Genomic DNA, 27967 nt, shown 5'->3' on the forward strand with positions numbered 1-27967 from the left:
CACAACCCTGCCCTGCGGCCCTTCACGTGTCAAATATAAACTGCGGGCACTAAGTGGGAAGCCAAGCACCCGCAGAGCTGCTACGCACCACGGCAGCTTTGCCTCAGCCCTTCGCATTGCACAGCTGGTGTTGTCCTATTGCTTCAGCAGCTGCTTGGTTTTTCTCTAGGGAAAACACAGCACCTGTTACCCAGCCCAGGTCATGGCCAAGGGTGGCTGGAGCGGAACAATCACGGACTCGAACCTGCTCCATACAACGAAAGGCTTCAGAGTGAGCACAAGGTGAAAAATCGTGATTTAATCACCACGACTTTTAAACAAAAGCCTCGAAATTAGCCTGTGGGTGTATATGATCTTCTAGCAAGTGCCTTATGTGGAGGGTTTACTGTTGCCCAAAACTTGCACTCCCAGTTTCACGCACAAACCAAACAGCACCATCGCCTCCCCTCTGCAGCGCCATTAACAAGTGACAGCCACAGGCAGGGACAAAGCAATCGGGTAAGTCACCCTCTATTCCCCATCTGAGGAAAAGGAGGGGAAGCCGCTTTCAAACAAATAGAGAACCAGAAGAGTGTTGCCTCTGGGATTGTAGCTGAATGAGTGATTCTAGAAGATGCGTCATAATTTGGTACTTCCCTGCTTTGGAGGAGCTGCATGGACAGAGCAAGTTCTGCTCAAGCAGTCGGTGAGGATTCAGGGTTCACCCCACCAAACTTCAGCACTTTAAAGCCATTCATACCACTGAAATTGTTCAGCTGCATTTGCGCCTCGGTCAGCACAGAGACAAGAGGCATCACCAGACAGCAACTCATCCCACCTTCCGATGGACACCTGAGATGCACTCGGGTGGCACTCAGTCTCTCAGGAACCAATCCAGTCCTCTAACTTTTGAGGAGATGTCAGACTTTAGTACTCCTTTTCTGATCTACAGCAGACTTTTCTGCTGCTCCTTTCTGGGGCTAGAGTCCTAACAGATTCAGGCTCCAAACATCCACTCTCGTATCCCAAAGAAATTACAGAAAGACAAAGACTGGGAAAGCACCGCAGTATCTGCTGAAGAGGGCAATGAGCAGCGATTACGCAAAGCATCCATGGGTGCCAAACTGCACCAAACCAATGAGGAGTTAGAGCAGGGAGGAGTTTTGGCAGTCAGTGGGGTGAGCAGGCTGCTGGCCTGATCTAATGCCCTAAATACCTTGTCTTCCTATCAGGTAATATCATCTCATGTGACACTGCACTGGGATTCACAGCCCAAATCTTATGAAAGTTATAGGAACAAATCTAGATAACCAGAATATGAGGTTGGCTTTATGGGTTAATTTACAAAGAATCCTCAGAAAACGATCATCTGAGAAGCACAGACAAGTGCTCAAGGCTACTGCATCTTGTAGAGCGGAGGAAGAGGACAAACTGTGGAAATGGCAAGAGTCAACCCACAGGAGAGGAAATATTAAATACATAAATTTATTGTGTTACATTTCTTATAAATATCTCATTCATTTCTGAAAATTAACAAAAATAGAAGCAACAGAACCCTTTCAAGACAAAAGTTGGGTTTGCCTTAGAAACAATGGCAATTGGCAAAACACTTTTTTAGGACAAACCCAACACACTATATAAAAACAAAGGGTGATTTAAATAAAGGACATAATACTATTGTGCTTAAAGCTCTGTCAATATCCACAAGAAAGAAGGAATGTTGTAGTGTGTAGGACAGGTGTAGGATGTGCTTTGTAGAGCTGTTATTTTGTTAGGTACTAAAGGAAGAACATGATGGTTTTGTGCACTTTAACAAAAAACCACCCTAAAGTGTTCTCTCCCACCTCTGTCCTTCTGTGCAATATTTACCATCTTCAATAGTAGAAGCAGCCAAATGCAGCTACCACACAAAACAGGCTGTCCTGGGGAGAACAGAGAAAGGCCCAGTGTTAGCAAAGTTGAGCTTTTTGCAAGCCTAAATGAAAAGGCTAACCTAAGGGAACATTTAGACCAGAGCACAACCTTATATTGTAATAGATTGTGATTTTCTATCTTTTAGTTAGTTTCTTATTCACCTCAGTTGTGGTGTAACCCAGGCCAAATACCAAAAGTGCCTCAATTTACTCCATCCAACCACCCACAGATGTTTAGGTGTCAGTTTAACACAAAAACAAGCTAATAATGAAATAAAACCTTGACTTTTGCTCAGTCCTGGATTCCAGGTATACTCCGTAACAGAAGTTCAGCAAAGCATATAAGACTTTATCTCTTGTGCTTCCTCTCCCCACCTGTAAAATGTTGTGACTATAATGACTTTTGTACAGTATGACCTACTTGGGAAATAAGTTTTACTATGGTAGATATTATATCTAAGTATGTTTTGTGAATGAGGACATAAATCATACTGTTTCAGTGGACTCTTGGTTCCTTCCTTCTAGCGGTTGTTTTTTTCCTGCTCCATTATTTAAGGTCACTTGGCCTCTCACACAAAAGCAAGTAGCTTTACACTTTCTCATGGTAAAACAGCCAATACTTACATTCATGAACACATCGTGAGCGTAGCTGTCAGTGTCGGCATCCCAGAAACATCGCGCAGCCATACTAGACAAAGGAGACAGAGTGGAGCCATTACCCGCAGAGTTCATGTGCAAGGACGGAAGTGATGGCAGATACTTTCCTTGAAAAGCAAACTAAACTTCCTTTAAAGATAAAGGAAATGGAAAGCATTTTCATGAATCCTGAGCTTAGATCCCCACTGCTCAATTCCACCACATGCCCTTTGTATGCGGATCAAGCGCCATCTTCAAACTCATCAGCTGTCAGCCCTCCCACCTCCACTGGGCAGTAGGGCTTGAAACCTCATTGCTGTGGTGCTTAAGAATCTTTGACTTCTGGCCTATGTGTACCAGTGGTTAATTTAGCTTATTTGTTCTTGTCTTTCACCTCCTGCACCCTCGTGGTACATATTCCCAACTTATTTATAGAGAGCTATCGTATTCCTTGGCAAACGTTGTGTTCCTAGACCATGAGCTAAGCTCTTCTAGTCCTTTCTTATCTATACTCTCTGTTCCCTGACCAGCCTGCTGGCCTTTTTCTACACCTGCTTCAGTCCAAGCCTTACCTTGAAGACAAGCAACCGGACCATAATAGGATATTACAGACAAGACCTTGCTGCTGCTTTGTCTAATGTCAACTCCCTTTGCTCTGCAAATGTCCATCCCCTGCTACCCCAGTCAGTCTCAGCTGGCGGGATCCCCATTTGTGGCACAGTGTGTTGTGCCTAGTGCCTATATGTATGGCTTATTGTTACAAGATTGTTGAATTTAATCCTTTTTTTCTATTACTTTAACCCTCAGGGTTATTCTGATCCCTTTTTTTTCTTTTTTCAGTCCAGTATTCCACTCTGCGTCTGTAATACCCTGGCTATTCTATATATTGCTTTAAGCATGTTAGTGGTCACACTTCAGTCTTTCCTCCTGCCTATTTCAAAACAGAGAATTTCTCCAATTGGCTCTGTCAGTCTGTTTTGCTGGGCTTCACATTTCAAATCAGACCACCTAATTAAAGCGCTCACCCTGGTACGGTGCTTCTGGAGCAGCGTGCCTGCAGACACACATTCCTGACAAAAGCCGGAGCAGCAGGTACGGATATTCCTCCCTGACCTCCAGAACACTGAGGCACCAGATCTGATTACAGCTCTGCTGCACTGATCTTCTGCTGGAGTACCAGGCACAATAATAAAGATAAGCCCAGCAGATAAAGAACATAAACCCTGTGGGCTGTTCTCTTCTGTCTTCTCCCTGCTCACTCGTAATGGAAAACTACAGCCCACTATTGCAGCCAAAAGGAATTCTTTTGTCTGATTGCAGGCATCTGGAGCTGGACTGCAAGTGCTCAGCACCCACAGTCTAGGCTCGATTCCCATGACAGTACTGCATGAGGATTATAGAAATCTAAACTTCTGAAAACTGCCTACCTGGTGGATTAAATGCAAATGAAGTATTTATGGAAATTTGGCTTTAGACAGAAGTGAGTTACTATGGTTCCCGTGCTCCAGCAGGACCTTGAGAATGGACTGGATGTGTGCGGGTATTCATCATGGATACAACATGAAATGCCTTTCTGCAACACTCCTCACAAATGCTTTTCAGCATTTCAGCTTGCTACGAATGACCATACACACAGTTATCACTGGGTAATTCAGTCAGCCACAATCCAAGCCCTCACTTGTCAATTAAAGAGAAAGTGCTTTACACACTTTATCATCTGCAGAGAGATCTTTGTACCTAAGAAAGTTGGAAGAAGCTTCCAAGGGAAAAAAATACATGCATACCCAACAAAAATGACAGAAACACAATTAGAAGATGCAAAACTTACTTCACTCCTTCTCCTCTCTGCTCTCCTATCACAACCTGAACCACCATTTTGTACCTGTCAAATCCTTCCTCTGGAGAGAGAAGAAAAGTAATAGTGAGAAGAACAGCTTGAGCCCAAACCAGGACCCAGGAAGCAAAAGATTTCTGGGTACAAAGCAAGTGTCCTGTACAAGTCCATGTGATTGGCAAAGTGAAGAAACTGCCATGTGGCTTCATTTTCGCAGGTATAGAGAACAATGGTCTTATTTGAGTTAAAGGTGAACAGAGTATTTGGCATCTGTCAAAAGATGCATCTAAGGCAGTAGACACCCCTAAGCAGCCACACTATATGTCAGCATTCTACTTGGACAGCTTTCAAGAACTAAACACATGGAAAGAATGTAAATAAGGCCGCTGGTGGACAAAACCCTCCTTGAAAAAAATTGGCTTATTTTTAGAATGTTCCGATGCGGAAGTATTGAAGAGATTCTTCTGCCACACAGGTGTTTCCTTTGCTTCAGAACTGGGATAAAACACCACATAAAAGCATATGCGGGTCTATGTTATGTGTCTGCAAAGATACGCAATTGTTTTACAGCAGCAAAGAAATACCTTCGGGGCACAGGCCAAATCCAATCAAGCCATGGCAGTATTCCAGGACCCAAATCAGAACAAGCATGTTTAAAATGAAATATAGATCCTAATGCTTGTCTTCAACAAAACAGTGTCCCAGGAAGGCTCTGGTGCACTATTTCCACTGTAGGATTAAGCTCAAGATGCTGGGGCTGGTAACATTCACCATGTCAGGATCTGTCAGAGATAGCAGCTGATACAATGGTCACACCGGGCCAGTCTCGCTTCAGGCTACTGCGAGTGTGTTTACAGATTATTGAAGCCAAGCCCTGTGTGTATTAGCTCGGCATCAACACGTGCTGGGACTACAGCTGCTGCTTGTCTTAAAGCAGATGCATAATTCTGGGAGAAGAATAAACCCACAGTTCCTTCTGAGAGTGACGGTACGTCTGTGTCACCGTGTCAGGCCAACCCAGCAGATGGAGCACCAGCCTGTCCTCAGGGAGAAGGCAAAAAAAGTGACAGTGCAAACATGTGTCTACGTACTTGTTCCAGCACTGAATGCAGGAAACGCCTGCTGGAGCCTGAAATTTAGTTCTCGAACTCAGAAAAGTCGGAGGGCATCCTGCACAGCACCACCGCGACCTTTTTCCAGTGCTGTAAGGCTGTAGTCACACCCTGCCTTGGCTGACTGTGCCCCTAGCTCTCTCCCCCTTTGCTGCTCCCACTGGGTCTTGTTCTGATCTCCCTGCTATTCCACTCTGACCCAACTCTGATTTAACTGGCAGCAGTTTTTTCTGCTATACTGAGGCAAGAAGCAATGAAGCATTTCTTCTTTCTTCCCTCTAATGCAGCTTCTTTCCCCCCCTGCAGCCCTCCAAGGCTGATATCCCAGACCAGCCGGTCTACAAAAACAATTCTTGTCTGCTTGAATTAGGTTTCTAGTTCCACGGGCAAGGACATATGTATATAGGCCAGAATGTTTCATAACCATCAACTTGAGTCAGTCAACAGCAAAGAAAGATTTCAAGAATAAAGGAGGAAAGAGGGATTTTGTCAAAGGGAGAGGACGCAGTAAGAAAAGAAGCGACTTCCCCACGAAGTCTCCTTACCTTTCAGTCTGTCTTTTATTATCTCTGACAAAGACTTTGTAAGCTGAGGCATTTCTTCGGGGACGTACTGTACGTTGGCCAGCTTCTCCTTCAGTATTGCATGGATGCATTCTTTGACCGTGGATGATTTAAATCTATCAGGGAAAAAAAAAGAAAAAGCAAAACAGCAAAAGAAGGCCAAGGAAGTTAACATGATGTGTAAAAACATACATAACCTCACGTGGGAAAATGTAACTTTCACATAACAAAGAACAATGACAAATGAAAACCATGGGGAAACAAAGCCCAGCTGAGACAGCGATACTTACCCAGCCCTGCCAAAAGCCAAACACCCACAAGGAGAGGTGTGAAACCAGCCCCATTCAACGGTATCCCCACTTCTGCTCCCCCCACCACCCCCTACATCTCATCTCAAAGTTGATCCAGTGCCCTCCCCAGACTCCAGACCCCGGGGGCCCCTCATTCCCAACTCATTTCCCACTCAGCCCCCACAGCCTCATGCGAGCCCCCCATGCCCAGCGACCCCCTCCCCGACAGTCCCACCGCAGCTCCCACACCCCCTCAGACCCAAAGCCCCCAGAGCATCCCCCCTCCGTCCCCGGCGCCCCCAGGTCCCTCACCGGCGCTGCAGGCCGGGCCGCAGGCTGTACGTATTCCCGGCCCCATCGTCCGCCCCCAGCTCGCCCATGGCCGCAGCACCCGCAGGCCGCCCGGCGTTGGTTACCCCGGCAACCGCCGCCACTTCCGCCTCTTTGCGTCATGGCGCGCCACGCTACGTTACGGCGCCGCGGTCCGCCCCGCGTCTTGCGTAGTGGCGGGTCGCACGTGGCCGTGGGGCGCGGACGCGGCGCCGGGGGTGCGGAGTCACGGAGGGGCGTGCGGGAAGCGTGGGGGGGTGTCATAAATTGGTCAGAAGTTCTTTGTCTTGACTTTTTTTACAAGTAAATATATCTAATGAGATAATCGGTAAATAAATGCTAAATAATTGCAATAACGGTAGTAAATGAAGGGTGTGATGAGCGTGGTGCTCGGGAAGGGCACTGACGGGCTCAGCGCAGGGTGCGTCCCCATGCCCTCCTACCGCCCCAAACCCTCCTCCCACCCCAAAAACCCGGCGGCAGCCCCACACCGACCGCTGCCCGCTCTCTAGCCCGGAGCTCGATGGGCTGGAGCGGCTGCAGATGGGGTGCCTGTGTGGTCCAGGTGGCAGCAGGGCAGAGCGGGATCGCAGCCTTGCGCCTTGCCTCCAGGACCTTAAAACTTCCAGAAAAGCCTAAAAATGTTGCTCCCCTATATCCTCCTCCAGTCACAACCTTGTGCACTTTGCCCTCTCGGCAGCTGCTGTCTGTCCTGAGGAAGGCTAGCGAAGGATGGCTTGGTATGACAGCCCCTCCTGAAGAGATGACATCCTGCTTCCTCCGCTCTTTATCTTGATGCGGCAATCTCCACTATCGCGCTTCCCTCATGCAGCGGGTGACATCACTGAGAAAGGTCCCCAAACGCTTCACCCAGCTTCAAATGGAGGCAGCGTGCAGGTGCAGCTGGGGCCGAACGTGCTGCTGCTGGTGGTGAGGGGCTGGAGAGCACCAGGACGTGCAGCAGGGCTTGGGGGTGCCTGGGATTGCGGCTCTGTGGGCAGGGTGCTGCCTGGAGGTGTCCCTGGGTGCCAGGCGGGGGTGAGTTTGCACCAGGAGCTGCGTTTGCTGAGTTTTACTTGGGATGCATGGATGCATTCCAACTGGCGCCAGGTCCTGCACTGAGTGTGGGCAGGTTGCTGAGAACCTGAGCAGCAGCAGCAGCTCCTGATTTCCACGGGTTTTAGCGGCACTGCTTGCTAGAGATGATCCATTGGAGCCCTTGGTAATGCTGGGCTGGGCATCAGCTCTGCCAGCTAGCAGGAGCAGCACCCCGCTGTCCTGCTGAAGGTGGCAGTGACCCCATGCCATACCCCTGTGGCACCTTTGCGTCACAGTTACCATTGCCCTGCACAGGCCCTGCAGATTTCCGCTTGCTAAAGGAACAGTTTTGTACCTCCGCTTACTCACTGCTTACTCACCCCCCACCCCCTCCCCAGGGCTGCTGCCTTTCCCCACAGGGTCAGGTATTGGTGTTGTTGTTGTTGCTCATGCAAATCGTTTGCAGGGGCCTTCCTAATTTCCGAGAAGTATCTGACAGACCTCAATGCTTTCCGTGTTTATTTGCAAACACTATTAACCATTTCCTCTTCTTGCCCCAGCTGTTGCCTCCTGCCTGGGTCAGACCCACAGATGTAAATTCAGATCATAATCTCTTCCTCAGCACCTTTTCATGTTAACTTGTGTTCCCCATCTTATTTGGGAAGCTTTGCTTTCCATGCGCTTCAGTGAGCTACATCCAAGGTGTTTGGTCATTGCTTTCTTGCACATCTTTCAAATTTTCAGTGCTACTTAAACACCCAAAATGCTTCTAAGCCCTTTTGGGACTAACCCTCTATCCTTTGAGGTGACTGCTCAGGGTGATACCTGTGTGCCCTGACAGTAATGGCTGCAGGAGACCACAGCCTTATCTGGGTCCCAGCTGCATTGGTGAGACCCTTGTTGACTCACTGGGCCACCTTCGTGTTGTAGAAAAAAAGGACATTTGTGCTTCAGTGAAGCGGTGTGACATGCTTGCTGAAGTTCCCATTTCTTAGTTTTGAAGAACAAACTGCTTTCTCACATATTTCTCGTTCCTTTTTTGGCCTTCTTCTGCTCTTTCAGTGGCCGGACAGAAGAGGACTACCCCATGCAAAAAGCCCCCTGTTCTCTCTCTTGTGGAAGAGCAAGCTTTCCATCAGCGTGATGCCAGAGGGCTCGCCCTGAGCGTCCGAAAACATTGCTGTACGGTCTAATTCTACCAACCACTAGTTTCTAGTGGACACAACAGGTTCTCCCCACCTCAGGTATCAACTTACACCCTGTTTTGAGCGTGTGTTGGAAAGTTTGAGCAGTTCATGCTATGATTTTAATCAGAGCCCTCAGCTGCTGTGCGGGGCGGAGAGGATGAGCCAATTTTTCCTGCCGACCCCTGGCTTGTTGAGTCGAGATCTCAGCAGTGAGATCTCCCGTCACATCTTCCGCCTCTAGAAACCAAAACATGTTGCAAGTGCCAAACGAACCACCCCGCACCCGGCCCAAATGCCTGGTGTCACCAGTTGGGGACACAAAGCCTCGAGGTGGAAAAGCCTCCTTGCTGTAAGCTTCCATAGTTTCTGGAATTCAATTTAGTTTAGTTAGGTTTTGGTTTTTTTTTTTAATGGGGAGGTAGGAAATTGCGAAGAAAGAGGTGATGTCCACCTCTGAGCCCACCAGCACCATTGAACATGGTGGAGAGCGCTCCCCTTACCACCCTGCCAAGCAGTGGGCTCCAACCAGGTGGCACGGAAAGGTGACAAGGAGGGGACAGCCCCTCTATCTTGCTCTGTGGCCCATGCAGGGCCAAAAGTTCATGAGATGCAGGGCCAAAGGTTCATGAGATGCAGTGCCAGGAGGAAACTCGGAAAGAGGATCCAGGACAAAGCTAGATCAAGCCCCTGGCCCACGGCTAGCCCTGCCTGTCCTGGCTCAGAACCCCCCTCCTTGGCCATCCTGAATTAAGGGTGGCTCCCCCACAGTGCTCACCTGCTGGGGCTGTGTCTGCAAGTGAGAGATGAGCAAGCTCCAGACCCGCAGCTCACTTCTGAAAGCCCGGAAAATAATGAAATCATAATGAGAATCACATCTTTCACCCCAATTAATAATTTTCCCCTGATGCTATCCAAAATTGCCAGGGCACTGATGCTGTGTTTGAGAGAAGCAGAGGAACCAGCCACAGCACGCTTTCACCTTTGGTTATTTCCTATGCGAATATTAGTCAGCAGGTGAGCGGGGAGCATAATCAGTGGAGAAATTATATAAGTCGGATGTAAAGGTCACCCTAATAACAGCACCCTAGCCCCAGGCACCTGCCAATCCTCTCTGCAAATCTGTCTGTGGACAAAAACACCTAAGGAGGCGAAACTTCTCTATCTTTTTCTCTTTCTTCTCCTTCATCTCCTTCATCTCCTTCATCTCTTCCTTCTCCTTCTCCTTCTTTCTCCTTCTCCTTCTCCTTCTCCTTCTCCTTCTCCTTCTCCTTCTCCTTCTCCTTCTCCTTCTCCTTCTCCTTCTCCTTCTCCTTCTCCTTCTCCTTCTCCTTCTCCTTCTCCTTCTCCTTCTCCTTCTCCTTCTCCTTCTCCTTCTCCTTCTTCTTTCTCCTTCATCTTCTCTTTCTCCTCCTTTTCCTTCTTGCTCCTCCATTCTCCATTCTTCTTCTTCCTCTCCCTCCTCTCCTATCCCTTCCCAGTGGGAGCAGCCTTCCAACAGGTGCCCTATGGCTGCTCAGACCCTGCCCAGTGTCACATGTCCCCCAACACCCCACTGCCATGGGCACCCAATGGGAGCACCCATGGGTGCCTGGGAACCCAAGACAGCTCTTTTACTTATGGCCCAGACTTGCAGTTGAGGACACGTCCCCTGTTGTCCCTGCCTGCTCCGTCCCTGGGAGCTTTCCCCAAAAAGAGTGTGGGCTCAGAGGTGCCCATCCTTTCTGCTCGGTAGCCGAGTGCCTCGCGTGGGAATGCGTGGGGAAGGGAAGGGGCCAGGCTCAGCTCAGCTGGTCTCTGCCTCCATGGGGAGGAAGCCGGGGGTGGGAGGCAGGCCGGGTTTCCCTCTGGGGCAGAGATAGGCACGTTTCATTTCCACCCCAGCCGCTGCCGCGCATGCTGGAGAACAAGCTACCGCTGCGGGGAAGGAAACACAGAGAGAGCTGGGGGAGGCACAGCACAGTACAGCACCGCACACCCACCTGACCAGCTCGCCATGGCTTCAGCTGCCTCGAAGACGATGTGGGGCAGTGTGGAGATGGCCCTGACCAGCCTCTGTGCCATCCTGCTCTGCTGCGGCCCCATGCTGGCCGGCTGCCGCCGGGGTAGGTACCAGAGCGCAGTGCCCGTGTCGTTCTCAGCTGGTGGAAAATGTCTAAGGGCTGGAAGCTTTGTAGTTAAAAATAGCTCTGGCATCAAGAAAGCAAGAAAACCCAAAGCTTTTGGGTACGTGCTGCTGAAGCAAGGGAAATGGGGATGCTTGGGGCAGAAATGGGGTTAAAGGATGGAGAATGAGACAAGTCCCCAGCCCGCGGTACTTGCTCTGGAGCTGTGTTGTGGGCACACTGGCTGTATTTGGGGTTCGGTGTTGAGACTCTGGTTGAAAGCCTGGGTTTGCCAGTGCCATGCAGGGTCTGGGGGTCTTCTGCTCTGGCTCTCACAGCTTCGGGCTGCACCATTGGGCTGCGCCTCCTGGTTTGGGCTTGACCCTGAGGCAGCCAGGGTACTGTGTGCAGTTTTGTTCAAGGTGAAATTTGGGGAAGAAGGGGAGATGGAGGGGAAGGGGTGAGTCCAGACTGAGCAAGCAAGAGCCCTGATGAAGCTCTGACATCCCTTCCTCACAGCCCAGCTCTTTCCTTGGTGGCGTCAGGTGTTTTCTGCCCCAAGAGTGGTCGCAGGGCTGGGCATCCCTTGGAGCAGATGTTACCTCTGGTGCTGAGATGATGCAGGGAAGCATGTAAACTCAATCTCTGCTTTCAGAATTCCTCTGAGCGCTTCATTCATTGCTGGCAGTGGCATTGGGTAGGAAGCAAAGCCCCAAGCCTGCTGAATGTTTCCTGTTAAACACAAATAACCCAGAACACTGCAAAAATTACGTCTCTCGATTTGGGCACTGCTGCGGCCAGCGCTGCCTGTGGGAGCTGAGGCACTTGCCTCCCTCCCTTCTCCTGTTTGGTTTCATCTGCCATTTCTCAGCCCAGTTTTCCATCTAATCCTGTATCTATTAGAAGAATTGTTTCAGGTCCTTTTCTGGCTCATGATGCTGAGGTCATGGTCCTACGGTCTCAGGCCAGTGCTGAAGAGATGGGAGGGACTTTCTGACTCTGTCCGCAAGCCCTAGGGTGGTGATTTCTGAAAATGGAAGATAAATTTCTTAACGACAGGCATGTTTCAAAGCATTGGCAGTTTGAAATGCTTGCTCAGATAACTCGTGTGAGAAATGCTTCTTCCTGCTTTTTATTGCTCCGAACAAAATTAATGTGGTAGCCGCCTTGTCCTTCTGGATGGGGCTGGCTGAGCTGAGACATTGGGAGCCTGGCCCAAATATGCAGCATACCTGCTACCAAGGGGGATGAACCTATGGGGATCACGGGCAGGGAAGTGTGGTGAAGCAACACGGCTGGTGCTAAGGGCTGGGGGCCTGCGGCCGTGGCCAACTGTCCTCTGTGCTGGGAACAGCACAGCAAGCCTAGCCAAGATCCCTAGGGTGGGTGCCAGGCTGCCCACATACATGCAAGGAGGGGACAAGCAGCTGGAAAAGGGTGGCATCATAAGCTCCAGCTCGCTCTGCCCTGATCTCAAGCTGGAGGTGGCAAATACAGTGCTCTGGGCAGCACCTGCCTGCTCTGTGCTGCCAGCATGAAGCAGGGGCCAGAGCCGGAGCCCCCCGGCAGGATGGGCTGCACCGCGGGGCACTGCCCCGGCCCTGGGCTCTGTCCCTCTGCTCACTCCCAGAGGCAACATCAGCTGGAGGAAAGATGACTCAGACACTAAAATACAGCATAGATTTAAAAATAGTACAACCCCCTAAGTTTGTTTTCCCCGGTACAGGTGTTCTGGGTTAATTTTAGGTAGCCCAAAGCACAATTTGCTCTACTGAAACCACTTAACGGTACAGTTACTACCCCTGGGGACACTCAGAAGGGGAAAGACCTCCTGAGTACCTCCTGAACTCTGGGGTACCTCCCTGTGGTCCAGGGTGATGCTGTGGACTGGCCAAGCATCCAGCTGCCTGTGTTGCTGGCAAACCCCAGAACCTGGCTGCAGTGAGCTGGTTGCTGGTGATGGCATGGGGCTGGGCTCACAAGCAGCTGCTGGCACATTTTTGTAAATCCCCTTAGGATTTAGGGGATTTACCTTCTCCCTTCAGGAGCTGAGAGTGAAACAGCTGAGGAAAACACGGAGCCTCTGGTTTTGGAATGGAGGAGCCCATCACCTCTCCAAGGGATGGGGCACTGGTGGGGGTGATAATGGGTTCTCGCACTCTTTGCATTCCTGGTTCTTGCATGGGGGATATGGCTGTGTCTGAGACCTGTGCCCACTGTAACCATGTGTTTTCCTTGTTTCCTCTCTCCCCAACAGTGACCCTCTTCCCAGCCATGCTAACTCTCCCTGCAGGCAGCTCAGCCACCTTCTTCTGCAACATCTCCATGGAGAACAACTCTGGCTCGGAGTACAGCCTCAATTGGTACAAGGAGACCAACCACAGCCAAGCTCAAAAAATTGCAGAGATCAGCCGGAACAGCCCCCCGACGATGACAGAGAAGTACCTGACCACCAACCACACTCCTGCCTTCAAGATGGAGATCCTGAACCTTCACCAGAACGACTCAGGCTCCTACTACTGTGGGCTGATCGCCTTCTTTGAACCCAATAAAGTGATGGAAAGCAACCGGTCCCATCTGGTGGTCACAGGTCAGCCTGGGGCCTGTCCTGATGGGGACAGGTTGTTGGTATTGTCCTGTGGTGCTGTGGCTCCTCCAGGCACACTGCAGCCTCAGGGCACAAGGCAGGTGGTACCCCGCTGGGTGAGGTGCTGGTGTGGGTCAGGAGAGCACAGCCCTGCCCTTTCCCCTTTCTTTTGCATGCCTAGTTGATGCCCAGGGACACAGGCTGTCCTCACACATCTCCACTGTGCTAGATCTGGCCCCGAGGCAGGAGGTCTCCATCCTGCTGGGGCTGCATCCCCAGTGATGCTGCGGGGAGGAGTGAGTCCTTGCCCATGGATAGAGGCAGGAGACCAGTGCAGGGAGCTGCCTGCACACCTGAACAGCCCCTTTATCAGGGAACAGGGCTTGTGTTTGAGGTGACAACCAAGGCTCAGAGCCCTTGAACAGCTGGTGTTGGTGTAGATACTGTTCTTGTAAATCATGCGGTGGGAGGGTCTGGTAGCCCCATGGTGTGGGAGACTGAGATCTCACAGGAAGATAGACCATGCACTTGCTTGGTAGGCTGGAGGCTTTCGGGGGCTGAAGATGGCCTTTTACAAAAAGGAAAAACACTGCAAAAGTTAACTGTCTTTCACAACATCTCCTCCCAACATGAGCTGAATCTGCACTGGCCCCAGGATGCAGAAGCAGCTAGGAAGGTTGGGGAGGCCGTGTCCTCCATAGGGCGCTTCTGGGCATGGGGTCATGCAGTTCCCTGGCCCCCTGCACCCCAGCTCTCAGCAGCGTGGCATCATCCCCTCCACCTGCAATGGGAAGGAATGGGACACAGCCAAAACATCGCCCAAGTCAGCTCAAATTCAGGGCCTCTGGAGGGATGTGACAGCCTGCCAGGGACTGAGCCCTTTCCGGGGACAGCCCCTGTGTTCACATGGTGACGTTCTCGGGGACTGCAGAAGCCATTTTACAGACCTGATCTGCTGATTTTGTTCCCTCTTTTTTGGACGGCTATTACAGCACCCCCTGAGAAGACAAACGCCACCAATGAGCCCGAGATGGAGGAAGGCAATCCCCCAGGTCACTTCAAGGCCCTGCTCCTGGGCATTCTGCTGCTAGCTGGGGCAGTTGTGTTGCTGATTTTTGGCTACCTCACCGTCACATACAGGAGAGGAGGTATGATCCCCCATGGCCTGATTCTTATCCAACAAATCCAGCTTGAACACAGGGGCAGCCATGTGCCTGCAGCTCCCTGGGGTACATGGGCAGGTTGAACCTGCTAAACTTAGCTGTGATGTGTCCCCATGGGACAGGTGTCTCTATGCCTAAAGGAGAAGGATGCTTGGGGCCATGCTTGCCCTTTGCAGATCCCCCAGGCCACATGCTGTGGCTCTGAACCACTTTTTAGCATGGTATCTTAACATCATGGGCAACCAAGGGGCTCTCCCAGAGGGGACCCCCCAAGAAGTTGAACTCCACTAATCCCGATTAAGCCCTAGACTGTGTATATCACTTGTCCTTGTAATGCTCATGGTATTAGACCCTGAGTGGAGAAGGACGAAGCGTGGTGCGATGTTTATGGTGCCTATGGCTCTCCTAGAATGTGCAGGCTTGGTCAGCCCCAGCCCCAGATGCTTGTGCTGTCTTGGCACACAAGTATCTTCTAACCAAATGTGTTACTTTGCAGATGTGCAGAAACCACCAAGTGAAAACGTGCTAGCGGTGAGTTTTCCGTCTCTGACGCTCTGCCCTGCTGCAAGGGAGCATTGCAGCATCGCTGGGGTGTGGAGCCTCCCTTTATCAGCTCTCACAGGCTTCTCGCTTCTCCTATCTTCTCTGATGCTGCTCAATCTTTTCTGCACGGCTACAACTGCTTTTTTGCACCTGTATCAAAGCCCCATCACAATCAAAAAACTGCCTGAGATAGGATGAGACCCCTGTAGTCCAACCCTTACTCAAAGTGGGGTTATCTTTGACAGGGGATTTTGTTGCTGTAGAAAATGGTACAAAATGTTCCCCCCTTCATTATACTAAGCTAAAATTTCTCTTGCTCTCTTCCTTTTGCTGATCGCTGCCAGGAGTCTGGCTATGTCTTCTCCAACACCGTTAGGTAGCTGAAGTTAGCGAGGAGGTTGGCCCCTTGCTCTCCCCTCTCCACACTGAGCGAACTCAATCCTGGGCTCTTGTCGTGCATTCTGTGCCAGTTCAGAGCCTGATGGAGATGTGGGAAAAGGTGTCCTAGCATGACCCTGCCTTTAATGGCCAGGCAGGCAGCAAGCCCCCCTGCCTGCAGAGGCAGAGAACTGAGACCCCCATGACCTCAGTAGTGACTCCAAGGCTCATGGTCTGGTTTCTCTGGGCAAATGCTATCCCAGGTCTGTGCGTCTTTCTGCCTTGTATCACCTTCACTCTCCTGGGATGCTTCAGAGCTGGTTTTGGCACTTGCTGTAAAAAGGGGGCTTGTGCTGGGGATGGTGGATACCTCTGGATGATGAATCATCCGGACATGGTTTCCTTGCAGAAGGAAGAGAAGCCCCCCGTGGTGCCTGTGCCCACTGTGGACTATGGCGTGCTGGAGTTTCAGCGGGATCAGTACACTCAGGTGCTGCCTGAGACTCGTCTGGTCGACCAGACTGAATACGCCACCATCATCTTTCCAGAGGAGAAACCCATCACACCAGAGCGGGGGAAGAAGCACCAGAATGAGAGGACTCGGCAGCTGCAGTCACAGCCCTGCTGAGGGCCGGGGTCCCTCCTCGCTGGGGTTCGGTAGGAATAGGCTGCCCCGGCCCCTCACTCCCACCCCAGTTTGCAGTTTGGAAAAATCCAGCCTGCAAGGACCAGAGCAGTGCAGGCACCGCTGCTGGAGCTGGTAGCGGACAGTCCTGGCCACAGCAGGATCGTGGCCGTGGGGTGGGTACCACGGAATGAGGAAGGTTCCTGCTGCTCCACATGCTGGGCTGGGGCAGAGCAGTGATGCCGATGGGACTGTGCCAAAGGCGATTTACATAACGTCTTGATTTTCTACCTTCACCCGGGGCTCCCTGGAGTGGCCACGCTGCTTCCCTCGCCTGGGTCTGACTCAAACAGCAAAGCACAACTGCGAGAGGAAAAGCTGGAGGACAGAGCTGGAGCAGATACCCAGGGATGTTGCTTGTGGGGGAGCCTGGGGCTGAGGGCTTCTCCTTCCCCCAGGCAGAGACTGTCTTGTGTACTGCTATTTAAAGAAACCCCTGGGAAGCAGGCAGCTACTTTTCTTCCTCTCTCCAGGCACTTTCCTTTTCTACAAGAGGGGAAATCTACCCCCGCACCCCTCCCTCCACAGGTGGGAGATAGATCTAGCCCTGGGGGTGAATAAAGGGTTTCACGCCCGGGGAGTTTGTTGACTTGTGATGGTGAACGCGTGGGCAGGCAAATAACGGCTCTTGGCAGCGCAGGCGAGAGCCGGGAGGCGGCACCTTCTGTTGTGGTTCCTGGGCCGCTCTGTGCGATATGCAAGCCGCTCTTCCACGAAGCTGCTCTTAATAATTTAGAGAAGCCACCGCTCTTTTTCCTCTTTACCCTCTCTAGGCTGGCCCCCAGGTGCAGCTGCGAACCAAGCCCCCCCTTACTAGGCTGATCTTGGGGTGCTCACCCAGCTGGGGATGAGCATCCCTGCCGTGCCAGGGACCTGGCTGCCATCAGCCAGAGAGCACAGGTCACGGCATGGTGCTCAGTACAGCTTTCTGGCTCCAAACTTCCATTTTCCCTCTTTAAAGTGATGCTGAGGCCGTGCCACTTGCCAGAAACCAGAACGGAAGATGCAACAACTGCTTGAGAGGGGAGAAATCCCAGTAAGGAGTGGCTTTGTAGTCAGCAGAGCCCTGGCAGGAGACCACGAAACCCAGCGGAAACCGAGAACAGTCACTTGCATATCACACTTTGGTGGTACTGTCAGCAGGTTTCTTTTTCCCTTATCCCCAGTAAAACCAGTGCAGCCTTGTGGGAGCAAGCCCAGTTGCTGGAAGAAGGGGTGAGGCATGCCAGGCACTGCAGTTTGTCCCCCGTTGGGGTGGGAAGGTCCCTGAGAAGCCTCCAGAGGGGACCAGATAGGATGCATATCCACCTGGGATGTCTTTCACCCTCTCTCAGAGCAGGACAGTGGATGCTGTGGCCCCTTCAGTCCCCAGTAGCCGCCACGGGCAGTGCTGTAGCTCCCACAACATCCACTTTCGCGAGCAGCAGCCCTGCTCCTTGCCCCAGCAGAGCCCTGCGGTGGCCGGCTGGGCTCAGCTCGCCCGGAAAGCCAAGGCAGGAGGCAGCCGCAGCAGGCGAGAACTGGAAGCTCAGTCAGCAGTTTTGTTTTTGGCTTTCCCGTCAGATGCAATATCAGTGAGAATGTAGGCCCCACTTCGTATTTTCCGTCCTGCCTTTCGGGCAGCAGAGGTCTTGGGTCTTCAGCCCTTCCTGCACCCCCTTTGCTGCATCCGTGGCTCCTCCAGGAACAGCTGGGGCTGGGTCCCTTCCCCTCTCAGTGGATGGTGGTCTGCAGCTGGATGGAGCCTCTCAAGCCATCCAGTGAGGTCGGAGGTGTAGCAAAAGTATCTCCTTCTGCCATTTGCGATGGGAGAACACCCAGCCCGCAGCAGCACCTGTGCCACTTTGGCCCCCCAGCAGCCTGGCTGCAATCCTGCCCCTGCAGGGAGCAAGACTGGGACCTGGGGATGTGTGGGGGGAGTGGTGGGGATACTCCAAACTGCCAGACATCATCTCCCATCCCTGTTTGGAGGACAGGGTGCCCAGCACTGGCAGAAACCCAAGCTACACTCCCCTGTACTGGACACAGCACTGGCTGTGCTGGCCAGAGCAGGAGCAAGGCTGGGATGAGCTCAGGAGGGGATGCTGGTTCCAAGCTCCCAGCTGAGCATCCCCAAACCAAGCAGTGCCCTGAGATGGATGTCAGCCTCCATGTTCCAGCATCCTCCTCAGGGATAGGGAGCCAGGCGCATTCGTGTGCAGGAGCTGCTCTTGTCTTTCTGTGCAAGCTAGAAGAGAAGCCACCCATGGTTTTGACTTTCCCTCCAGTGTCCTGATAGTAGTTCAGTCTTCCTGGAGTCACTGTGCAGGATCTGGAGGAAGCTGTTTTACCTCCCCTGCTGAGAAGTCCCCAGTTCTGGCTTTCCCAGCTCCACCATCCCACATCCTTCCTTCCCACGCCTGTCACTCCATTATCAGAGTTCCTCTGCTTTTGCCCACCACTGCACCCATACCAGCTGGCTGCCCTTTATTTGCACCAGCTGTCAGGTTTATGTCCCTTTTCTCCACTCTGAATTCAGCAAGAACTCAAATTCATTTCCACTTATGACACTAAGGTTTGCATCAGGCTTTCTGGGGGACTGACGTGACATCCTCAAGTCTTTTGGCTTTCCTTGTGTTCACAGAGGAGAGGCTGGGTTGAGATGGGCTCGGTACGGTTTTGGGGTACATCCTTCCTGCCGCAGCTGCTTTGCTGGCTCTGTAGGGATGTGGGTGGAAGGGTTTTAGTGGTCGTTGGTTTAGGCTGCGGAGAGGACGTGTGTTGCAGAGTGGTTAGGCAGACCCTGCCACCTGGCTCTGGTTTTAAACCTCACTACCTGCAACATCACAGCCACTGGGGCTAATCCCTGTGCCTCAGAGCCACTGGCAGCACAAAAGCAGGACCTCAGCCTGGTCCTCAGCATCCCATTTTGGGAAAACTGAGGCTCACAGCAGTGCAAGTGGGAGAAGAACAAGACCCTGTAAAACTGGATAACACTTGGACCCAACTCTTCTGTGCTCTCAGGATATACCATCACTGGGAACAACTCCTGAAAGGCCAAAGGAGAAAGGGCATAGATTTGGACCTGCCCATCTCATTCCTACCAGCATTGTTGATGCAAATACAGGAGAATGCTCCTGACAGCCCCTTCTCCTGTGGTTTGTGGTCACAAGTGCACAGCAGCCAAACTGGGAATGTTCCAATTTCCCCCCCTACCCTGTATCACGCCAGAGCAAGCATGCCCAGGTGGCTGCACACACTGATGTGCAAGCCCACACAAATGCTCATGAACACACAAATGTGCACACAACTCCCCATGCAAATTTGTGTGCATACCCCCAGATTTGCACAGCTACTGTGTGCCAAATATGTGAACACTCCTGCAGACACACAGCCCCCCAGATCCTCCATCCACATGCTGCAGCTCCTCCCACACCAGGTCCTGGGTGCAGCTGTGGTCACCAAATCTGCTGCATTACCTGCACACTCTGGTCCGGCAGCTACAACAATTGCTTCCAACCACAGACCGATACCTGGTGGTCCCCCAAGGAGTGGCTGCCACAACTGATGGTGCCAAAATGCCATGTCAGCTCTTCGGGACCGCATGCAGCCGGGAGCTCTGGAAAGCAGAGCTCCTCTCCAGACCCATGCTGGTGTGTTGCTGATGGAGAATGGCCAGAACCCTCTAGAAGACCTCAGAGAGATGGGACTGATCCCTGTCAGCATCTGCAGGAAGTTGGATATATGCCTTTGACAAGAAAACCCACCCTATACAGTTGCTTAAGAGCTAGCCTGGCTCCTTATATACTCCAGCCTTGATTAAAGGTGATTGAAAGACTGTGTGAACAAGCATCCCTTAAAGAAACCTGAGCCTTAAAGTGCATCTCAAGAAAACTGGGCAGGCAGACGAATATAGAGATGAAGTCCTCTCCTGCTGCTGGTGGCACTGTCTTTAAGGTGAGCCATGTCATGGAGCAGCAAAGCACCACTCCTGAAGAATGGGACATTGCAGATGCTGGGGAGGAGAAGGGGTGGCCAGATCGTGTGGCAGTAAGGTCCGCTACAAGTGAGCACTGTCTTGGTCACTGGGAGGTCTCAGAGCCATGTTTTGGTTTGAGAGAGGTTGGGCTGCAGGTGCTGCGGCAAATCTGTGGGTTATTTGGCCACCAAGTTAATGGAATGATCTGTGGGTGAGACCGGTCTGGTGTGGGAGCATTGCCTTGGCCTTGACTTGCTGGGAAAGTGACTGTTGTTTGTGGAGGATCTGGATGTTGGGATGAGCTCGTGGATGCCATGGGTGATTGGTGGGAGGGACCCCTAACCACAGCCAGCTTGCACAGCCCTGGTGTGTCCTGAGGGGTCCAGGCCCACAGCATCTCCTTCATCCTGTCCCACCGAAAGCCTCACCCTGTCTGTTGCTGAACCTGCCATAGGTTTGCAGAACATCTGCGTTTCCTCCCGCCGCCCTCATGTTGCTTTCTCTGGTTTTGCTTTGAGTTGGCTCCAGGGTTTCTCCTTCTCTCTCCTCCTCACTTTGGCAGGTTGTGCTACTCAAGGAGGATGCTGGCAGGCTGGATCCTGGGGCACCAGGACAAGCAAGACAGCCTGTGCCCCCCAGCCAGGCATGAGCTCCCAAGAGCAAACCCACCACCCATGGCACCAGGACAGAGCCTTGTCAGAAGGGACTGAGCTCTCTCCTTACCCCTGGAGGGACCATCACAAGGCCCACCAGATGAACAGGAGCTCAAACCCATGTGGGGTGGTACGTGCTCACATCTTCACAGCCACCTCCTTCTTTCAATTTCTCCCCATTGCTCAGCATCCATCTCCATCCCCGAAGTCCAGGGGACACTGGGGCAATGTCCTCTCTCTACAGTCCAGCCTGGGCATATGTCGATTTCCAGAGGGCCCCATTTACCTCAAATCCACCCTGGGACAGGTGGACCCTCTAAGGGCTTGATTATGAAGACAGTCCAGTCTGGAAGGGATCCTACAGTCACAGAATCACAGAATGTTAGTTGTCACTTGTCTCTAGAGGTGGTGGGTTTCACCACGTACCAGGAGGATACAGATGCCCAATTCACCATCTGCTTCAAGGAAGGGGGAAAAAGAGGATCCAGGAAACTGTAGACGAGTCAGCTTGCTTCCGTACCCAGAAAACTGCTGGAACAAATTAGTAAGGCCACCAAGTAGTAAACACCAAGAGGGCAGCACTGAGTCTGAGAACACAGATTTACCAGGAACACATTATGTCAAACCACCTAATTTTCTTTTCATTAGTGTGACGGACTGGGTACTGCAGAGAAAGCAGGAGCGATGCTATCTCTGTCCTGCCTTACGTGACATTCTCATAAGCAATGGAAATTGGAAATGGGAAATTCTGCCACTATGGGTGAATGGCTGCCCAAGAAGCTATGTCCTATCAGCAGTTGTCAACAGCTCATGATGGCATTGAACAGGGGTTTTCTGGGGGAGCATGGCTCAAATGAAGGCAAAATGCTATTGAGGAAGGGTGTAGGGGCTGTCTGGAGGAGGGTTAGAAATCAAATTCATCCTGATAACCTGGAGAAAAGAGTAAAAATTCCCTGAAAGGATTACTGATGGAAAAGATTTGGTCATGTTTAATGCAGGAAAAGATGAGAGAAATCTTCATGGTGGGGGAAAAGAGCCCTGGTGTGAAGAAACAGTGAAAGACAGAGAAGTGTTTAGGGTTATTCCCTGTTGCTCAGATGGCAGTCCATCTATCTTGCAAGCCTTACTGTGCCCACAGACACAGCATTCCAGCTGCTGAGGGGATGTCCTGCCCTGCAGTCCTGCCTGGGGACCAGGGTTGGATGTCCCTTTCTGCCCCTCCTGGGGACTGCTGGCAGGATGGAGCCGTCTGGGTATGGGGTGACCCCAAAGGGAAGGTATGGATGTCCCAGCAGGGATGGGATGCACATGGGCCAAGCGGGACAGTGTGGGCGCTTTCTCCCTGTGCTGGAGGGGTAGGTGACAGAGAAGCTGACACACAGTGAGAAACTGAGAGGAGGATAAGGAACCTTGGGAAACCTTCCTCCTCTCGCCTGGGTGGCTCACCTGGGGGTGGGAGATGAAGTAAAAAATAATTTCAGGCTGTGCAAAAGCAGCAGGGAAATTACCGCCCGGGCTGCACCTTGTGTTCGCCTCCTTCATGCATCCCATGGAGGAGCCATGACCAGTGTGGCAGGATGGAGACGGTTGACAGGGTCTGTCCCCAACAGGTCTGACCAGCCCAGCAGGGTCGTGCCGAGACTAGGACAGGGCTCAACCCCAGTCCCTGCCAAGGCTGGGCTGTGCAGGGACCTGTAGGAGCAGCTTTTGTTTCCAGATGGGTGCCGGTAAGCAGCAAGGTGCTGGGGCAGAGCCAGGAGGTGTGCATGAAGTGGAACAGGACGTCAAAGCAATTTCAGTTCTGTGGGTGGTTCTGGGAAAGTCCCTTTAGTAAAAGCAAGTCAAAGGCTTTAATAGAGGGACCAGCGCTGGGCTCCTTCTCAGAGATGACTCGGAGGGCTCAGCGCATCGTGAGTCATGATTTGAGTTGTGTTGCCATGACGTAATGGGAGGCTGGTTTCCATCAGAGCCGGGTGTTGGAGGCAGGGGCCTTTTCCCATGCCAGAGGTGCCATCAGACCCCCAGTGAGCCACGTGTACCCCAGGACAGGCAGCGTGGGGAGCAGTGTCTGCCCTGGGGGGGAGCATCCCTCTGCCCTGCAGCAGCAGCCTCGGGGAGGAAGGGCTGGGCTGAAACCACAGATCCCCCAGATGAAGTGATCGGTTTGTTTGGGTGAATATGAGAGTGCCAGGAGAGAGGGCTGCCTCCCCGGGGGGCTCCTCCTCCTCCTCCTCAAAATAGCTCAAGGTGCCACAGGCACTACTGCCCTCAAAATAAAGGGGAGATGTCAAAACCTTTAGGCTTTTCCTATATTCAGTCACCCCCAGGCCAATCTCAGCTCCTAACACAGAGGAGCCCAAGGAGATGTCACCCTGCTGTGGATGGCTCATCACACCATGCTGTGGCACAGTGATGTCAAGCACTGCACCGTTCCAGCTTTCTGCATGAGATTTGCTGCTCTGAAGACCCCTCTGTGGTGAGGTGCATGAGGGGATCTTCTATAGCAAACCTATAGAAATGGGGGCCCTGTGCTCTGGCAAAGGAGTTGGGGGGGTAAGGGAGATCTGCTGCTCTGTCTCTTCCTCCCCATGCACTGGTGCAGAGCCAAGGTTGTTCCCTGGTCTGCACCTGTGAGCACTGGAAACTCTGGTGGGATGACCTCTCCTTCACCATCCTGCTTGTAGGGCGCTGCCCCAGTCCAGGTGAGACCCCATGTCCCCAGGGCAAGGCTGTTGGGCAGACAGTGACTCAGATCCTCTCCACAGGTTAGGGCTTTGCTAGCTCTCCATAAGGATCCTGTAGACCTTTGATTGGCTTCTGTGTTTCCAGGAAATCACCTTTCCTTCCTTCTAGTCCTGCTTCAGACTGCAGCCTCAAGATTTAATTAAGGGTGAAAGGACCTCAAAGCAGGGAAGAACCTCGAAGCTGATGATGGGGTCTGCCCAGAGACCTCCTCACATCCCTCTGCTCTCACAGGAGGGGCAGCACATGTTGTGAAGATCCTGGAGGGCTCTTGATAGTAATGATTTGCTGGCTTTTCCCTTCCAGCAGCAAAGATCAGATGCTCCCTGCCAGCCTGTGGTTACTGGGACTTATCTATGTTGTTTGTCTCCCTCTTGGGATCTGGAGGATGAGCCTCATGTGCTGGTGACTTTTCAGACCTCACAGCTGCTGCCACCTGCTGCTGGCAGCTGCCGTGCCCCTCCTGTGAGGCCACAAGTGCCATCACCTATATCCTCAGCAATCCTGCTGTCCCAGCTGGCTCCGGGGCAGGACCAGCTGCTGGAACTGCTGTCTGGGGCACCTGGGCTTTTGGGGTGTCAAGCCAGAAGAGGACATACTTCATTTGAAACCAGTGTGAAGTACTTTAAGCCCAATGCTTAGATACTTTTGCTTTTTTTTTTTCTTCCAAACGGAGGTCTGTCCTACTGCAGGCTTTAATATCCTACAGTCTTTGGATCAAACCGTCCTGCTTCTGGGAGCCTGAGTGCAGCTCCGGGCACTCAACACAAGGAGCTGCTATAACTTTCCATGGTGGCTTCATCCTCAGCAGCCACCCAGCACATTTCCTTCAAGGCATTCTGGGGCATTTTGTGCCCTCTCTGTATGTGGGACAGTCTTCTCTGAAAGTTTCATGCTAAATGAGATGGTTTTACTTCCATGGCAAGCTGAGCTTGTTTTGTCAAGCTGCAGATCTTCCTCTAACTTAAGACCAGTTATCATTTGGCATCTTAACTAACCTGCTTGCTGTCCTCCATTGCTCTCCATGGGGTGTCCTAGGGAACCCGCCCCTGCAGAGGGGTGAGCTGGAGGGCAGAGGGCTGCAGGCAGCTCCGGCTCTGCTGTTTATACCTTCCCTGGGTGCTTTCAGCACAGAGCACACCTTGGCTCTTTCGGTTTTACGTGTGGTGCCGTCGTCCTCAACTTTCCACCCTGAAGTTTCACATCAGGCCTTTTTCTGCTCGAGTTGGCTGAAAGTTGCTAAAAACAGCCCGTGCTTGGTGTCAGCTATCGAGAGAGAGATAAGGCTACCTGCAGCTTTATCAGCTGCTGAGTCCCGTGTTTTTGGTGGGTTTCAATTCCGTTATTTCTACACTGGTTGCAATCTCTGCTGGTTCACCCCCACTGCTGTGACAATGATGGGCACAGACGTCCTGGCAGGGGTTTTGGTTGCTTTTCCAACCTCTTTGCCTATGGATAGAGCAGCATCATGAGAGCATGGCTTCAGCAGGGTTGGGGGTACATGTGTGGGGCTTGGGGATACCCACCTTGTCCTTGCTTTGGGAGACTTTTCACCTGGCCGGTCTCTGGTGCAGCGTCAGCAGAGCCTGTTGACACAGGGATAAGGATGGGGAGGTGCTGCTCACGCAGGAGCAAAGGTTCCCCTCCTCAAGCACAAAGACATTGTGTGAAGAGGAAAAGTTTGGGGAAAAGCAAGTTGCACACACATACTGGCACCCAGAAGCTGCAAGTTTGACCACGGTGACTACCTATTCTCCAGCTCCAGGTGGGACCATGAAGACTTGGCAGGACATTTTTGCAAAGAAGATTGCTGACATGGGCTTAACAGAGCCGTGGACGCTTCAGGAGGATGATACCCTGCAGGTGCATGTTCTCAAGCCTGGATGGAAGGAGTTTGTGCAGCGCCGTGCACTTGGGAGGTAGGGAACTGCCGGACAGGTCTCTGTGGGAGCAGGGCTGGGGCTGATGGGTTGCCATGCAGACCTTTGCCTTTCTCAGAGTTTGCTTGCAGGAAACAGCTTTTGACATGAAAGAGGCAGTTTGGAAGCAGGTGAGTCTGGGAGTGGTTTCTCCATTTTGTTCCAAGCTTGGTGGGTTATTGCCAGACTAGAAAAAAGTCATGGCAATTGGAGGGGAGAGGAGTGCGACAGCTCCACAGGGCTGAAGGGCTGCTGGCGTTTGCCCGGAGTTTCTCCATGTGGGTGTCAAAGAGCTCCCCCAGTGAGCAGGGGTAGTTGCACCACGCTAGAGGCAAATCTTCTGGGTTTGCACCCAGGGGATGAGGAGAAGGAGAGCCACTGTCTGCTAGGACACAGGGCGATGCCTGAGCAGTCCCTGCATCTGCACCAGGCTACAGGATCCTGGAGCAGAGAGAAGCTGTGGCTCTGCATTGCTGGTGAGAGGCCCCATCCCAACTGCTTCCACCCTGAGTAGGATCTTGGGCATTGACCAGAGACCTTGCCCAGGTGGCAGCAAATGTAGACCTTAGCTCCTTGCAGATTGTGCAAGATGAGCAGCTGCGGGTTACACACCTTTCGACTCTTCAAAACATCTCACCTGCCCTGCAGCCTCCACCCACACCTTCCTTCTATTTTTCTTGGGTTTTTTTTGACTTCCCCAGACCTAGGCTTGACGTTGGCTTCTGCTGAGCTGTAATGAGCCAGCATGGGTGAGGGAATGGAGCCCCAAATAGACCTAGTGCCTGATGCTTCTCTCCCCAAAGACCCCTGCTCCTGGCAGTGGGGCTCGGATAGGCTAGGAGAGGAGACCGGGGCAGGTCCCAGCAAGCAGCCTGGCTCCTAAAATCTTTAATGCTGGTGCCAGCCCTTAGCTCACATCTGTGTTGAACTACTCAGACTAGCATCATGCTGTTACAAGGAGGACCGTTTGGTGTAACGCTTGCATGAGGGAAGTTAATCCACCAGCCCTGTCTGCCCTGGTCCCCACTGACTCCACGACAAGCTGCTGGCTCATTGCAGGGAGCTCAGGATGAGCTGGTCCCCTCTTGTCCTGGCAGGTTTCAGTGCTCCCAGTGCTTTTATGAGTGGTCTTCAGCCAAAGCACACGTCCTGTTCCACATGCGCCGGCACCGGGGCTGGGGCACGGTGTGCATGCGAGCCTTTCGCCAGACGTGCAGGCGCTGCCCCAATCACAACTGGAGGAGCCCGAATTCAACCTGGAGACCACAGAGAGGCTCCTGCACAACCTGGTGCTAAAGATCCTTGAGTACTGCTATGGTGTGCACATCCAGCCCTCCAACCTCCTGGAAGTTGTGGTGGACGCACTGGTGGCGGGGCCACACGACAGTGCCTGCTGCGAGGGGTGCCAGCTGGGCGTTTGCAGCAAGGCAAAACTGGCCACGGTGTCAGATGCCTGGAAGCCCTTGAAAGGTATGGACAAGACCAGCACCCATCGCACGCCAAAACACCAGAATACAAGGCCCTATGCAACTCCAACCCACCACTCCTCAACCGTCAACAACAACTTCCCCTGGAAACACTGCTGCTGGATCAGCATCACTGTTATCTGTATTTTTGCAGTAGTACTCTTTTCCCTGCTTTATTTCACCATACTGTAGTGGGAGCTGTGGCTTGCAAAGAGGAACAGGGGTGATGGAGCCAGGGGCGGGGGTGATGCAGTGCCTGGAAAATTGGGTGCCCAAGGTCAGCCCTTGCTCGTGGCATGGCAAGGCTTCCCCAGCTCGGGAGGGGAAGGGGACACATTGGGGTGCCTCAGCCAGGCACCTTGTCCCAGAGCCTTGGGGAGCCTGGTGGGTCTGACAGCTTCTTATGGGACATATTCTGCATGAGGATGACCCTCAGCTGCCCCATGCAATGACTGGATTGCACTTGCAAGAATAAAACCAGCCCTTTCTCCTCACCCCCCTGCATTTGTGCTTTTTAAATTCTCCAAAGCCTCTTCTGAGTACGTGTGAGCAGCTCAGAGGGAAGCTGGGGGCTGCCTTTATCCACCAGCTGGGCTCAGCTTTTGGGGAAACATCCCGATGCTCTCCTTCCTTTGGCCTTGGTGGAGCTGGGCACCCAAGGCAGCTGAAGGACACCTGGAGCTGGAGGTTTGCAGCAAAGTTACAGAGAGCAGATGCCAGTGGACACTGGCACCACACACTGAGCTGGTGCAGCTTGCACAGCATCAAGCCCCGGCTGCAGAGCTGCTCAGGTGCTCTCCTTCCTGCTGTGTCCTCCAGGGCCTTTTACACTCCTCACTGTGGGTTTGCTTCTTTTTTGGCTGGTGTAAGATTCTCTTTCATATATGCA

General features: G+C 52.3%; 3 protein-coding genes across 4 annotated transcripts; 2 read left to right on the top strand and 1 right to left on the bottom strand.

Moving 5' to 3' along the window:
* Positions 1-1448: 1448 nt before the first annotated feature.
* DYNLT2B (dynein light chain Tctex-type 2B) lies at positions 1449-6795 on the bottom strand. 2 transcript variants are annotated; one of them, XM_065073555.1, is made up of 6 exons: positions 6640-6795; positions 6020-6153; positions 4357-4426; positions 2517-2580; positions 2173-2267; positions 1449-1901 (listed from the first exon to the last, which is right to left on the bottom strand). In XM_065073555.1, exons 1-6 carry the CDS (start codon positions 6705-6707, stop codon positions 1880-1882), a joined length of 453 nt encoding a protein of 150 aa, XP_064929627.1. In that variant the 5' UTR covers positions 6708-6795; the 3' UTR covers positions 1449-1879. The 2 variants fall into 2 exon arrangements, with proteins under 2 accessions (XP_064929627.1, XP_064929628.1); XM_065073556.1 differs by lacking the exon at positions 2173-2267.
* A 2965-nt stretch (positions 6796-9760) lies between these two features.
* Positions 9761-17798, top strand: PDCD1 (programmed cell death 1). Its single transcript, XM_005513270.3, has 5 exons — positions 9761-10984; positions 13242-13574; positions 14564-14719; positions 15231-15265; positions 16065-17798. The coding sequence occupies exons 1-5, from the start codon at positions 10876-10878 to the stop codon at positions 16281-16283; spliced, it is 852 nt and encodes a 283-aa protein (XP_005513327.3). The 5' UTR covers positions 9761-10875; the 3' UTR covers positions 16284-17798.
* A 2138-nt stretch (positions 17799-19936) lies between these two features.
* LOC102092748 (receptor-transporting protein 3) lies at positions 19937-27563 on the top strand. The gene is given in 3 exon segments (XM_065073553.1): positions 19937-25612; positions 26710-26837; positions 26840-27563. Coding segments are annotated over 3 exon segments (705 nt in total). The 5' UTR covers positions 19937-25466; the 3' UTR covers positions 27271-27563.
* Positions 27564-27967: the final 404 nt, after the last annotated feature.

Source organism: Columba livia, chromosome 9 (genome assembly GCF_036013475.1).
Source record: "Columba livia isolate bColLiv1 breed racing homer chromosome 9, bColLiv1.pat.W.v2, whole genome shotgun sequence".
NCBI classification, from domain to species: Eukaryota; Metazoa; Chordata; class Aves; order Columbiformes; family Columbidae; genus Columba; species Columba livia.

What these genes read in the sequence shown, in the direction of transcription:
- DYNLT2B (XM_065073555.1), bottom strand. Translation starts at nt 6,707, where the DNA reads ATGGGCGAGCTGGGGGCGGACGATGGGGCCGGGAATACGTACAGCCTG. An exon ending in CAGAGAGGAGAAGGAGTGAA is followed by an intron (nt 2,581 to 4,356) that starts GTAAGTTTTGCA and finishes TCCTTTGTCTAG; the next exon opens with TATGGCTGCGCGATGTTTCT. An exon ending in AGGACTGAGCAAAAGTCAAG is followed by an intron (nt 1,902 to 2,172) that starts GTTTTATTTCAT and finishes TGTTCTCCCCAG; the next exon opens with GACAGCCTGTTTTGTGTGGT.
- PDCD1 (XM_005513270.3), top strand. Translation starts at nt 10,876, where the DNA reads ATGGCTTCAGCTGCCTCGAAGACGATGTGGGGCAGTGTGGAGATGGCC. An exon ending in GCTGGCCGGCTGCCGCCGGG is followed by an intron (nt 10,985 to 13,241) that starts GTAGGTACCAGA and finishes TCTCCCCAACAG; the next exon opens with TGACCCTCTTCCCAGCCATG. An exon ending in CAAGTGAAAACGTGCTAGCG is followed by an intron (nt 15,266 to 16,064) that starts GTGAGTTTTCCG and finishes GTTTCCTTGCAG; the next exon opens with AAGGAAGAGAAGCCCCCCGT.